The sequence below is a fragment of the Spodoptera frugiperda genome, chromosome 4 (genome assembly GCF_023101765.2).
Source record: "Spodoptera frugiperda isolate SF20-4 chromosome 4, AGI-APGP_CSIRO_Sfru_2.0, whole genome shotgun sequence".
Taxonomy (NCBI): Eukaryota; Metazoa; Arthropoda; class Insecta; order Lepidoptera; family Noctuidae; genus Spodoptera; species Spodoptera frugiperda.
In genome coordinates this window covers 3,118,718-3,133,501 of record NC_064215.1, presented here as the reverse complement: position 1 = coordinate 3,133,501, position 14,784 = coordinate 3,118,718, and the positions used below count along the sequence as shown (strand labels likewise).

Here is a 14,784-nt window from a genome sequence, read left to right as displayed (position 1 = left end):
ACTGAAGAGATTACCACTCGTCTAGTCTAAGCAACCTGGTTTACAAAGCCTTTATCAAATCACGTGACATGATCGGCGATTAATATATTTCTGATTAACTATATGCACTAATATTTAAATACGGATAGGATTGTAAATTTATAAACATTCTGATAGCCAGTTACTTAGAGAATCAAATAAGAATATAACTTGTAACACTTCCTACGCAAGAAAAATAAGTATCAAAGAATTTCTCGGCGTTGGCGACAACATTGACAATAGACACAAGAAACTACTCAGCATTTACGTGAGTTACTCTCAATCACAATTCCCAAAAGCCACGAAAGGCGGATGATATATTTATCGTATTATATGTATAAAGAAAAATGTCTAAGGAAACAACAATCTTCTAATATACAAAAAATCTTTTGTTACTCACGAATAAAGACGTTCATTGTCAAGCAATAAAGTTTAGGAGACTACATCGCGATAAACGTACAAAAGACATGTATCCAATTCCCCATATCTAAGATAGAAATTAAAGATAAACCTCAAACGTAGAGGTTTCAAGAGATTCCGTTAAAAAAATAACAATGTGTGAAAATTGCCGAATGGAAGTTGGTAACGCTGATACTCTGATCGTCACATTTTAGACAATGTGAAGTTTGAACAATGCCTATTTGTGGATATAAGACATTAATACTTATTGTGTTCTAGGTTAAAAAGAAGATGAATAGTTATTATGGATTGCGGAATCCAACCATACAAGGGAATTATAACAAAAATAAATAGAGAACTTTATATCAAGCTATAGTAATTACTATCTACCATTTTTTTTTTTTACATTTGATGGTTCGACGTTTGACCGCTATCTCGCCTGATGTAAGTGCGGCCTACGATGGAGCACGTCTGCCCATAAGCAACCTATTCACTCGGGCTTTGAAGATACCCAGGTTATACCCATCAGGAAACTCAGACTCCGGCAAAGAATTCCACTCCCTAGCAGTTCGCACAAGGGAGCATGAAGCGAAGTGCTTCGTGCGAATAAATAAGTGGGATATTTACGAAGAACAATTATTAACATTAAATTGAAGAACTAGACAAAACAGCTAAAGATAAACACAATAGACAAATGAAAACTAAAATGAATTTGAGAACAACTGTAATTGATATCTAAAGCTATGATAATAAAGTAATTGGACGATAAAACACAATAGGGTCTAATAATAATTTTGTTGTAATAGAAAGTCGGGGCGTAGGTGTCCGTAATAAAGGAAAATTACATCGATAAATGTATACTGCCTGGTGATTCATCTGATTTACCTCGTTTCGTGTAATAATATGAATCAAACTTTCAACTTAGAAAAGATTTATAACATGTGTTTAATCTAAATAAACAGACGTTTGCTCAAGCTAAGGTAAACTCATATAGATGCTGTTATTCTTTCGAACAGTGCTCTTAAAATTGATGTTGAATAATATTTTGTAAGTGTAGTTAGTAGTAATTCTGAGTTTGAATTACATGCATCATCATTTTGTTTTTGGATGAGATTTATGTTGACTTCTTAATCTTAATAGAAAACGGTTTTAATATTCCATCACTCATATAAAAGTTGTGAATCCAGAATAGTGTTTCCACGCGCAAGCTTGCCCAGGGAAAGGTAGAATAGTAAATAATTCTTCTTGTTATCTCCTGACATGGGACTTATAACACAAATAGTGGAAAGTTGGTGTACAGTGGACGCCTATGCCTACCCCTCCGGGGATAAAAGGTGTGAAGAAACCTCTCATTGTCATTTAAGTGAACCTTTACCAAATCAATGATATTATAAATAAAACTATCTACTAATAATATTGTACCAAATGAATATTAAAAGATCAAAAGCTCAATTTGATTTTAGTGTTATGTTAGTCGATAAAATTACAGAGTTAAGTATGATAATATAGTCAGTTTATTTTATGGTAATATGTACAAATGCTGTATATTAAACTTAAACTTTAAATAAATATTATAATGCTGTCAGTTTTTTAAATAAGTAAACCACATAGTATAATGGTAACTTATAAGAAAAGAGATGCAGACGACTTAAGAAAAGATGAGTTAGATGGTGTGAGGGATGATAATATGTAAGAAAAGACCTTTTGTGATGTGACGACGTCCACAAGAGGAAGAATAGAAAAAGGAGACATACTCCATGCACCTATGACACGTGATGGAGGACAAGAAAAAAGAAGTGAAATGAATGGTGTTTTTCCACCAGAGACCATTTCCACCGATACTAAGCTATGTAGCTGTGCGAAGAAGATACGCAGCTCGAGTATGCGATGTATCGATAGTAGGGAAGCCACCCGTAGCACGCATCTTTCCATATAAAAAACATAGCTTAGCTGAGTCCGTTTCCACCAATGCTATGCTATGGATGTAGAAACCAAACGCATCCACAGCAACGTAGCATAGCACTTCTCTGGTGGAAAAGCACCGTAACTAATTACAATCTGAACAATATTCACAACAAAACAAGGATAAAATCTATCCCAAACAATAAGATAATCATCGAATATTCCAGATACCTCCGCCATTGATACCTTGATACCGGTTGATCCATGAAAAGTTAATTATGCCTGCATTTAGCCACTTGAGCCGATCTTAACTTTGGATTAGCAGCGAGGCGCCACGCTTACGGCTCTTGACTTGAATTATAAATGTATTTGCATATTTCATAGGAGTGAGGCTATCTGACTCCGGCTGTAGAGCTGCGGTTACATCGACACAGATTTTAGTCCATTGTTTTCATGGAGTTTGTTATTGAACAAACAGATTTCGTTGTTGTATGTGATTTTAGTCAAATTAGAATTTGGTGTTTTGGTGCTGTTTTGTTAGGTGTGGGAATTGATGAGGTAGTTACGTGTTACGCATATCTTATTTTATTGTAGAAGACCCACGTAATTGAATTTATTGATAATTCTGAAGTGCTACAAGAGTGACTGCCAAAAATCTGGACTAAGTAAAGACATTAAATTTATCTTACTTTTTTTATACTATTTCCTTACAATCACCACAACTAGTAAAGAGTGTACACAAACTGATACATCTACTGACAGACACAGTTGACGACACATGACTGCACGGTTGACACGGTAGTTGAGCAACTAGCTGCCGTGCAACGGGTAGCGGATTCGATTCCTGCACGGAGCAACTCTTTGTATGATCCACAAAATGTTGCTTCGGGTCTGGGTGTCATGTGTATTTGGAATTGTATGTTTGTAAAGAAACCTACGACACAGGCGTAAATCCTAGTGTGGGGTAACGTTTCAAAGAAAAATAGATAGGTATACAATCGCATTCCCATACAAAACTACAAATTGAAGACATCAATAGAGAATCTGCTTTCCATACCATGTTACCATATATTTCGGGATTATACAGAGATTTTGTAAGAAGCTCTACAAAGAAGGCAAAAGATTATTCATTATTTATTTTATTTCGCTCTGCACTGAGCCTTACACAAACACTTGTTTGGAATTGGTTTTCGTGTTTGATATGGAAATTTTGTTATGGTGGAGTATCATCTGTTTGTGTGTATGTAGGTATTATATTAGGAACATTACGAGTGAAATGTGAAACCTTAGGAATTTTAATATTGTTCGCTATGTCTTAGTGGATAGTAGGAATATTTTGGTGTTGTTTACTTTGTTTTGTTTGTCTTGAAGACTGTGATGAGAGTTCAGTGATTTAGTTATTTGACACTTTAAGATTTAGATTCAGTTTGGCATACATCAGTGTTTGGGGGTCATGTCTGAAATAAATAGTCGTGCCTTTTTATGGGGGAAAAATCACCCAATGACTTCTCTCGCCTTGGATGAGGCGAGAGAGACTCTTCTTGACTAAAAACTACCCCCTGCTGCTTTTCGAGCCGACACGGAGCCCCGGTAAACCACTCTACTATATAAGATAGTTTGAACCTTTATTTTTCAAAAATCCCATACAACCACTGAACAAACCTAAGCAAAATAAATTAACACATGTTGAGAAATAACCGCTCAACAAATAGTTGTCAATAATAATAATTAATTCAAAGGGCGTTATTTCACAAGGGGGTCTAAAGTGCTAAACATCTGTATAAAGAAATGTAAAGAAATAATTCCATTGAGAACATACGACCCCTTAGGGGCCGTTCTATTGTTGTATTGAAGCTAGTGGCTTCCAATCGTGAATTATGACTCGCTAAACACACTTAAATGGATCCCGTTTAACATTTATTTAATTATAGCTCTGGGAAAAAGGTAAGAAATATATTTATGATAACTAAAGCTTAGATATTTGAAATGAAAATGTTTAGCAAAGAGTTTAGAAAAAATTAAAATGGTTTTGACTGTTTTTAAACTGAAAGTGCACATTAAAATGTTGACAATTGACAACATTTTTGTAGTATGGGACCACTACAATACAAAAAAGAGAGAGGCATGGTTTGTAAATTGTAACGTCTCGCGCTCCCCGTACAGTGAAATCCATGAAGGAATCATGGATTTACATTTTAACTAACTATGTATAATACGATGATAACTTAAGTACCCTAGTCCTTTAACTCCTGTCTGGAATACGGCTCGTGTCCCGCTAGATTGTAATCAATCATCTTTAGGAACCGACCCTCATCTTGTTTCACCATCTACCTAACTATATCTTAAGTGTGGGAGAGCCATGCTTCGGCACGAATGGGCTCGACCGGAGTGATACCACGGCCTCACAGAAAACCGACGTGAAACAACGCTTGCGTTGTGTTTCGTTGTGTGAGTGAGGTTACCGGAGGCCCTTCCCCATCCCCATTCCCGAACAACAACCCTTAAATTCCTAACTCCCAAAAAGCCGGTAACGCACTTGTAAAGCCTCTGGTGTTTCAAGTGTCCATGGGCGGCGGCGATTGCTTACCATCAGGTAATACGTATGCTTGATAACCGGCGTGTCTCATAAAAAAAATCTAACTTTCTTTCCCGTTACGAAATTATTTTAAATACGGTACCAACTCAAGATTTTTAGAAACATTTCTACATAGGATTCGTATCGTCGCGAATAGGAGTTGTTATATTTTAAGTACCTGTTGTCCGAATACTCAAATGCAGTCACTTTTAAGACGCTCTCAATACTAGTTCTGTCCCTACCAATTCTTTATAAAATGACAGAGATAGCACGATATTTAAGAACAATTTAAAATTGAGTAGTTTCTCAGTATTCGGGCGTAAGTATATCTTATTAGTAGTCTTAATATAACTTTCATGATAATTGTTAAATTAATTATTATGTCACCGGCTTGCTCACGTAACTGTTAAACGACGAACTCGACTAGTCTCAAGCCATGCTGGAGGCTCATATTCATGAGCTGAATTGTGTGATAGGATCCTTTTTATCCCACGAGAGTGCGGCCGAACCCACTGACAAGCTGGTTATCTATTTTGCTCTGTGCATAGTACTCATCACTTGGTAATCAGAATCAAAATAATTCTCTTGATCTTCAAAAGAACGTTCCAGATTCGACTCATATAATTCGTGGCTCGAGGGACCAATAGTCAATTAAAAAAGGTCAATAATTTCATTTTCGTAATCTTAAGCCGATTCGAAGAAAATTAATGAAACATTGCTCTAGAAGGTAATTTTCGATATTTTATTCCCAACTGCCATCTGGCCTTCTACTCTCCATTAAAATTTATTTCTGTACATACTTTCAAATCATGTACCTTATCATTATATACGTCAATATCATTCTTAATTTCCATATGATCTTCAAATATCAACCGATTTTTCCGGCAAACATTCATAATTTACCTTTTTTATGGTATAAGCCTTTAAACGAGTAGACGATGGTAAGCAATCGCCACTGCCCATGGATATAGGCTTATAACGTCTTTGGTCTTGTAATAAGAGCGTTGCCGGCCTTTTGGGGGTTTGGAATTTAAGGGTTGTTGGGTAATCTGGCTTTGGGAATGGGGGTAATTGCGCCTCCGGTAACTCACATAATGCAAGCGTTGTTTCACGTCGGTTTTCTGTGACCTTAAGATAATATTTTTATTTTGTCTAATCACTATCTTATTTGGTTCCGACGCCATACACAATGTAACAATCGCCTTGAAAACCGTCGAAACAAGAACCGGTGTTGCCAGCAATAATAAAACATTGATGCTCATGAGCGTGTCTGTCAATTACATAAGCCGGCGCTAGTCAGGGTTGCCAGTAAATGAGTACGCAAGGTCACACAATACACACTTCCTTTTTATCTAACAATTGTGAAATGTGTAGTATTCTTTTTATTAGACAATTGTCGGTACTGTATATGTATCGTATGATAAGAAATATCTATTTGAAATATGTTATTTGCATTAGTTTTCTTATAGTTACTTTATTTATAGCGTGATGTTTTATACTGATTGACTATGATTTTATATAAATGGTCTATCTAACACAAAAATACTTTTTCAAAACAGACTAGTATTTTCGGAGATTAGCGTGTTCAAAGAAACAAACCAACTCTACAGCTTTATTATAAAAAAATAAATAAAACAGTATAAAATATAAATAAGATTCTCAAGTTATTAATAGGTTCAGAGCTGCGGAACCGGGGCTCCAGCTCGAAAAGCAGGCGTAGGAACGGGGTGGTTTTTACACAGTAAAAGTCTGACACTCCCTCTCGCCTCGCGATAGCCGAGAAAAATATAGAATGACTTTCTTCTCTCAAAAATAAGTTATTAATAGGTTAAATAGAATGGAGAAAAGGAAAAGAACAAGGCTCGGATACCGGTTAAATTTTCAAACCGTTATTATGTACTTGTACGCAAAACCTTTACATTGGGTTTCGTTCGCGAAACCGGTTTTTTTAAACCGGTATTTGGAACAGTATTTTCATAAAGGTTTTTTCGGATTAACCGGTTTAGAGCAATAAAAACCGGTTAATACGACGCACATCAAAGAAACGCCGCGCGCTGTTCAGCTTATTTCAATAATAATATTTCAACGCGTGTACCGACATGCCCCTCGTCGAATAAACCGGTTAATTTAGGTTAAAATAAAGTTCTTTAATGTTCACGTTCTTAAGAAAAGTTCGGAGGAAAACCGATATAAACCGGTATTAACCGGTATTTTTTAAACCGGTTCCGAGCCTTGGAAAAGAACGATAAATGCATCTTTAAAATACTTGCTATTATGTAACGTCACTCATACACAAATGTTTGTACATTTCGACTCCGGCGCAGCCGTTTGTTTCACACACAGCTATCGAGGCCGATCGATAATAGAAAATGAAAGAGTGACGAATTTGTTTATCTAACGTGACCACAGTGACTTATGCTGTGCTATGCTAGATTCAAACTATTCTGAGAATCCCACGGCAAAAGTGTGCCGTGATGATTAATTTTAACGATGTTGCAGATTAAAATAAAAGTTGTAATAAGTAGCTGTTAAGTTAGTTAGTTAGGTTGCTTTCAATAAACAAAAAATAAAAATAAAACGAGAGAACAGCCTTCAATTTTCTTTGCTGCTTCCATTTTTTTAAGTCAAGTAATAATAAGAAGAGAAAATAGAAGTCTGAAAAATGCTATGCTGAAAACCGCATCAACATCGGTCCAGCCTAATGCTAGATAATCGCGCATATACATACATACAGGTCAAATTGATTGAATAGATTTTCCATAAAATAAAACATAAGTTAATGATTTGCTTATTGTACTAGATGTTCTAACTGTTGCAAATAATACGAATAAAAAATATATCTATTGCTAAAACACCAACAAGGTTATATAAAACTTTCCAATTAACCCAGAAACCCATATCTTACTCATCTTATTACCCAAACACAATCATAGCTAGAACTGAAATGAAAAAACAAATTACCTACAACAAAAACATAAAAGCGTATTTAATGTATAAGAAACCAAACAATTTCTATTACATAAACAACAACGAGTCATGCAAACAAAAACAAATACCGTTCTAGATTACAAAACAGCTGAAAACTGCAGGAGCTAGAAATAAAACTGGTCTAGAATCTAGAATCTGGAACTAACAATAAAAAAATATTTAGCTGAAGTTTTTTCATTTACGTTCGTTTGCCGAGCTGTGTTTCCGACGTAAAAACGAGTATGTTACACTGGACATGACAAGTTAGGTAACAGTTTACAACATCACGACAGTTCTACAGAAGGGGTAGGCAATGCTATTACTAAAGTCTGGGAGAATCATGCTTCGGCACGAATGGGCCGCCTCGACCGGAGCGATACCACGTCCTCACGGAAAAACGACGTGAAACAACGCTTGCGTTGTGTTTCCCAATCCCCAATTCCCCAACAACCCTTAAATTCCTAACCCCCAAAACACCGGCAACGCATTTGTAACGCCTCTGGTGTTTCGGGTGTCCATGACAGACAGCGGTTTCGGATATCATAAAAAAAACTAAATAAGAATCGAAATAGGGATGAGTGAACCTAGTGTCATATGCCTTATACAATTCCGAACTTTGTAGTTATTAAAATTATTTGATAAACCAAAAAAGAAAACAACAGCCTACTTCCTCGGTAGTTACTCTTTAGACCACTCACCATCAATTCTGTTAGGTAATAGATTACGTATAACAATAACTAGTTACTGTGAGTACATAACAAATTCGTTTGGAGTTTCATAGTAATTGGCTTGTACGTATGGTGTACATGTACATACATATGTAATGTGTATGTATCAAAACAGGTTTTTAAATAACGCTGTACCTATGTTACGCCTATTTTTTGTTAATTATTTTGTTAGTCTCATGTGGAGAGTCTATCTATTAACGAATACCAGGCTTTCAATCTAGAATTCTCTTTAAAAAAAAATATATTAGGTTGTATCAGGATGCTTTTTCACTAGAGATAGTGCTATGTAGCTATGCTACGAAGATGTAAGAGCTGAGCTGTGAAACTATGTGACTGTTTCCACTGATACTAAGCTATGTAGCTGTGCGGAAAATGCGCAGCTCGAGTATGTGATGTATCGATAGTAGGGAAGTCATCCATAGCACGCATTTTTCCATATAAAAAAATCTGAGTAACGATGTAAATATAAGTAGTTGGTAGTAGGCTGCGCGACATAGCCGCGTCTGTGCACGCTGCTCATGATGAAGAGTCCCTATGTGACTTAAAACTAGAAGTGTTTTTCTCCATTAGTGTGCGTGAGTAAACCGTGATTTTTTTGTTAATGTATTATGTCTCACGATAGTTATTATAAAGATATTTGTTATAATATAATAATAACACACCTTACTCCCCACACCTGGCCGGTCGCTACAGAAATAGCCTTGTAACTCAATGAAGTGTTAATTAAACTATTTATCACGCAATAATGTGATACAACGTTGTTATCACGCGAACTTCGCCAAAGAAATATCTACTCCAGCTAAATTACAGTAGCTATATTTTTTTGTTTTTTTTTTGAGAGGGAAAATCCTCGAATCCAATGGTTTATCCCGCTTTTGGCGGAGAGTATCAGACTCTTACTGACTAAAAACCACCCCGTTCCTACTCCTGCTTTTCGAACCGGAGCCCCGGTAACCCGCTAGGTAGCCTGCAGCTCCTGGTACTATATGTAGTATCAATTGTCGTATTTTCGGTATATAATATCTAAAAACTGAGAATTTGGATCGAAGTTTTGTTTAATTGAATGAATATAGAATGAGAAATGGTTCCTTTTCACAGATGCCTATTCATCAATGGGTTTTCCTCGGACAAGTCTTTAATCTAGTCTTTAAAAACGTTGCCCCATACTAGGATTTTCTCCTGTCCGTGGGTGCGTTTACAAACACTTTTCGTGTTGGAGTTGTCGTTCATTTATCGGGGAGACTATGTTAAATAGGAGCCGAGCAGCGGGTGTTATTGTGCGGGAGTAGCTGTTATGATATGCATAATCTAGTAAAAGCCATGTCTATTAGTCAAATCCTGGAACAGCTCACTGGCACTAGCTAAAAGTGGATCTACGAAACAGACATACATACATACATATAAAGGTACATTACATACATATATCTAAGTACTAGTTACTTTTAAAACATCACAATAAACACAATAAGGATCATTGAATTCTAAAAGGTAAAAGCTAAACACACCCAACACAATTTGTTTCGAAAACAAACAGTTATTGGGAATAGTTAGAGAAACATTAATTTTAATTTGTTACCCCCCAGCTTTTATTAAGGAACTTCGTTTTCTCACTAATTCTTACGGCCACTCTATTAATTGTCTTCTGTGGACTGCGCAAGAAACATTTTTAATTAACGAAATGTAACACTGATTAATTCGGTTTGCGAGAGTAAGTGATGTTTATTTTGTTAGGTCTATTTTTGGGATTCGCTTAAGTTGAAGTAATCTAGATCTATCTAATCTTAGTTTTGTTTAAGACAATTGATGATGCGAAATAAGGTATTCAAATTGAAATTCTTTATTTCTAGTTTTGCAAATGCTTATAAAAAATTGAATATACTTAGTAGTTAAAGTATTACATTTCTTGTTATCACAATACATGAATATTATTTTCTGGGAACTTCAATATCATCTTAGATTTATAAATTCTGTCTTCACCTCTAGATGGAATATTTTTTTAATTAGTAATGTTTTACACATAATCTTTTCACTCACTTTTAACCTACGTTTAAATTAAACGTCGTTTAATTTTAAAGTCGACTGCACCGTACTTTTTTTTTAAACTACTTTTTGTACGTTAACCGTAGTTAATTGTAAGTATCGAGATGGGTATTTTGTGTTACAAGTTATCTTCCTGTTTACCAAGTATAGATACATAGCATTATTATACAACTAAAATTGCAACAACTCGTGGAGAGCAAGCTTAGATTATGTAATTTAAAATTGCAACTGAGCTGAGTTTTTCTTTAATCTTAGTTTAAGTCATGTTTGGTTAGTTCAGTGGTTGCAAACTGCGTTTATAATGCACGTGATCTCGGATTAAGTAAGATTCCACAATTTGGATTAAATATTACAAATTAAAATACCTAATCATAACATAACTTAGGCTGAAAGCATAAAACTTAATTTCCTTATGTACAATAGTGTCTACTTCATCGAAACATAATAAGAACCTAACTAAAAATGTTTTGTTATGTATTATAATTAAAAGTTAGTGGAAATCACCGCTATTTTAAGTCGAATTGAATAAAAACTTGCCGACTACATTTATTGCGCATTTGACATTGACACTGTATAATATAAATTGCAACATTTCAATTTACATTATTGCAAAATACCTACTCAACATAGACTAACAACTGAATTATTTTGGTGACAATTTGCCTATATCATTTTACTAATATTATAAATGCGAAAGTTTGTGAGTTTATATTATGTGTGTATGTAAGTTTGTTACTCAATCACGTCAAAATGGCTGAAGGGATTGGGATGAAATTTGAAACAGGGGTAGATTAGAGAATAACAATTCCAGACCCATAATCTACTTCTGTTTTTAAGTATACCTACTAAGTGTTAAGAAGTATTCTATATGCTCAAATAATACTTTATACCCTACGGGAACGCAGGCGAAACAGTTGGCAGAAGCTTGTGATTTTATAAAAATGCTAAAAAAACAATGCTGAATAAACTGAAATAGAACACATTTTTCCGCTTTTTCAAAGATCTTCAGGCGTGATAATACATTCTGTAGATTTTTACACCCGATGACTGCACATACATTCCCACGCGATTAATCGGAATCATTGGTTAAGAAATCGATTTCAATCGGAAAAAATAATGATCACTTCGCTTCTTGCAGAATGCGAATTTATTTAACGTGTATTTTCATTGGTCTGGAATTTTAACCCGGTTCAAATAAAATCGCTCTAATACACGTTTTGATAAGACTCATAATAGTTATATGAATCGAAAGAGGTGTGTAAGAATCGTAGCAATTGGCTTTCCATTGTCTCTGTCGACCCACATGGGAGACAGGCCTGAGGTTATGTATGTATGTGTCATAATATATCTGATGAAAAGTGAATTTTACTTCTAACGTCTGTAGTTACCGTCTATTCATCTCTTATCTTAGTACCATACCATACACAGGACACAGTTCCAGCCTTTCCTGCTACTGAGAATTAAAAATAACCTAATAATATTTTACCCAACCCGGCAGTTGGCACTTGTCGACAGTCAGTAAGTTACCTAATTATAAGTTATCGTGCTTATTACTCCACTGTTTCCATAGATAACTATAACACCTACATTCATTTGTATATGCAAATACGATAACCTAGATTCGTTGCTGGCTCATTTTGTTGTCATTATTTATTCATGTTGTGTATCTCAGTTGCTTTCTGATTGCAACGAAAGTGTCTATATTGTTACTAACCCCCGATGCATAAAGAGAGGTTGTTATTTTTATCCATTTTTAACAATCCAAATGTAACAATCGAAAGAGGTAAATGTGTTCAATATTTTTTGCAGCAACCATTATTTCTTGATCGTCGTGTACATTTTCCTCCGAGATTGTGAGTGAAATTTACCGGTCTTACGTGTTACGGTAATGGCCGTATTTCCATACTTCGTCATAGAGATACTTTTGGAGCAAAATCTTTACAATTCAGCTGAACTGGATGAATCCTAGGACCAAAATCATAACAATTAGTTGTTCCTAAAAGATCCTTTGCAAAGTTTACAAACTTAATAACTAAAAGCACATTTTTGTCATCAATCAGACAATTCATTGCTAAAAACCCTTAAAATCCAAACATTGAAACACAACCAACCTAAGTAACAAACATGCATCTCAAAAAAAAAGAAACAACTATCTACCGGATCCTTTTATGTTAAACACCCAATGTTTTCCACTGCAGTGAAACTAGACGGATATATCACGAATGGCAAAAGGAAAGACCTAATAGGATCTTATAGCTCATGATCAAAGGATGTTTCTCTATGGAAAGTGCATCCATTAGCGATCAATGCTTGTCTACTTGTCTGCACATCTACGAAGGTTGCAAGGGAATTAAGCGATTGGAAAATGTAACTGTTCCCATTTTCATTTCCTATCCTTTGTTCTGTGTTTGTGTTGCGATGTTTGACAGCTATTTTTGTTTGGTTAACTGGAGTATCTTTTGAAAGAATGCGGTTTTGTCCTATATTCTACAGCTGATTGTCAGTCGTTTCTCTATCTTTCACCGTTTTAGATAAGTAATCTAGCATTCAGCTTTACTTGTTAACTATTTGTCCGTATGATTTAAAGTTGTTGATCATTTATGTTTTAAATTCTAATTTCATTTTTGGGTCATGTTGGGGCAAATTTGGAGCAAATTTTCTTTATATTTAAGTGATTTTTTATTTTCGTAAGCACTACCGTAATCATAGAATACGGTAAAGATTAAGACTTAATAAAATATCTATCCAGATATCTCCATAAAAATATCTTGACCTTCCTGAGGTAGCGATTATAACCGCTCCGTTCCAGGAACCTAATATTGTTGACATTTGAGACGTAAGCGTACACAGAACGGTAGCAATTAAAAAAAATACTCAGTGAATGATATCCAGCCATGTTCTTCCATGTTGGTTTAACACAATTCGTGGAACAGGGCACGAGTTTTATATTCAACTAATATCAGGTAAACAAGGCTATTTATTTACGATACCTTAGCCTCGCTCTGTTTACAAATAACTCAGCGTTTGACAGAAACTGGTTTTGACATTGTAGCGGTTTTTTATTGTATTTTTACACCTAGACCATTCAGTGACCACGGTCAGCTGGCAAGAAGAGAATAATTTATTGTTTGACAAATCAATATTAAGGTCAGTGGCCTAGAAGTAAAAGTGGCTTTACTTAAAACTTCAAACGATGTTGAACGTAAGTAAATTGTATGCTTGGGACTCACTCGTTCCATATCATTACACCGACAACCTACTCATACTAAGTACGTACTCACTTACGCAGATAAGTGTAAAGTTAAACAGCGAGAATTTTATTCAACACAGCGATACCTACACGTCTGGTGCACTTTATTCAATTAATTACTCACCATCATCATTGAAGTATGCATATTCTGAATTCAACACCTCGCTTATTCCATATCGACACGGGAATCAAACCCGGCACCAATCGCCGCTTACATCATACGCGCCAAAATAAACTCCCGCCGAAAAAAACACACGTCAATCAACAAACACAAGGTTAAAACACCAAGTAACCAACACTGAAATTAAAACAATAGTTTAACGTTTACTAAGAAAATAATAAACATAAATAAACTGCATAAGTCACTGATCAGGTTACAAATAGTCATTCATAAATAAATGGAGTCACTATCGAAAACGAAACACGTTAAAGTTTGTAAATACGTAATTATTGAACGAAAAACTGAGTAACAAACACCACCTCCGCCTCGGTTCACGGCACTGCACTGACTGACGCGCGTGCCTACAAGCTGCCTACCTGATATCTCTAGCGCATTCCATCGCGAACAAAACCTCTATGTTAGAAAGAGATAGCCATACAAACACTGCGTCTACGAAATTGCATTTCGGTACACTTGCATTTCTGGATATGACGAACTGACGGAGTTACTAGAAGTTGGTCCGTTAAACTCGGTTTAACGTTGGTCTAGGAGTAATTCGGTAGTTTACGCTACATTTAGAACGCTGTCATAATGAGTCGACAGCATTTATTTTAAGATTTTTTATGGCTGTATCAAACCCGGTGGCAATTGTTTTTGAGGGGTCTTTGGGCTTGACTTAATTTACACTCTGATGTCAGTCGGGAATTAGTCATCTTTCTTTATATTTACAGCTAACTAAGTAAGC

At 35.4% G+C, this 14,784-nt stretch overlaps 1 protein-coding gene across 2 annotated transcripts in view; it reads right to left on the bottom strand.

Annotated features, from left to right (window-relative positions):
* Nucleotides 1-14,390, bottom strand: part of LOC118272396 (uncharacterized) — a 153,783-nt gene extending 139,393 nt beyond the window's left edge. For both annotated transcript variants that reach the window (XM_035588875.2, XM_050693450.1), the window contains exon 1: nucleotides 14,004-14,390. In XM_035588875.2, the coding sequence (XP_035444768.2) occupies nucleotides 14,004-14,024 (21 nt within the window). In that variant the 5' untranslated portion in view covers nucleotides 14,025-14,390. The remainder of the gene's footprint in view (nucleotides 1-14,003) is intronic.
* Nucleotides 14,391-14,784: the final 394 nt, after the last annotated feature.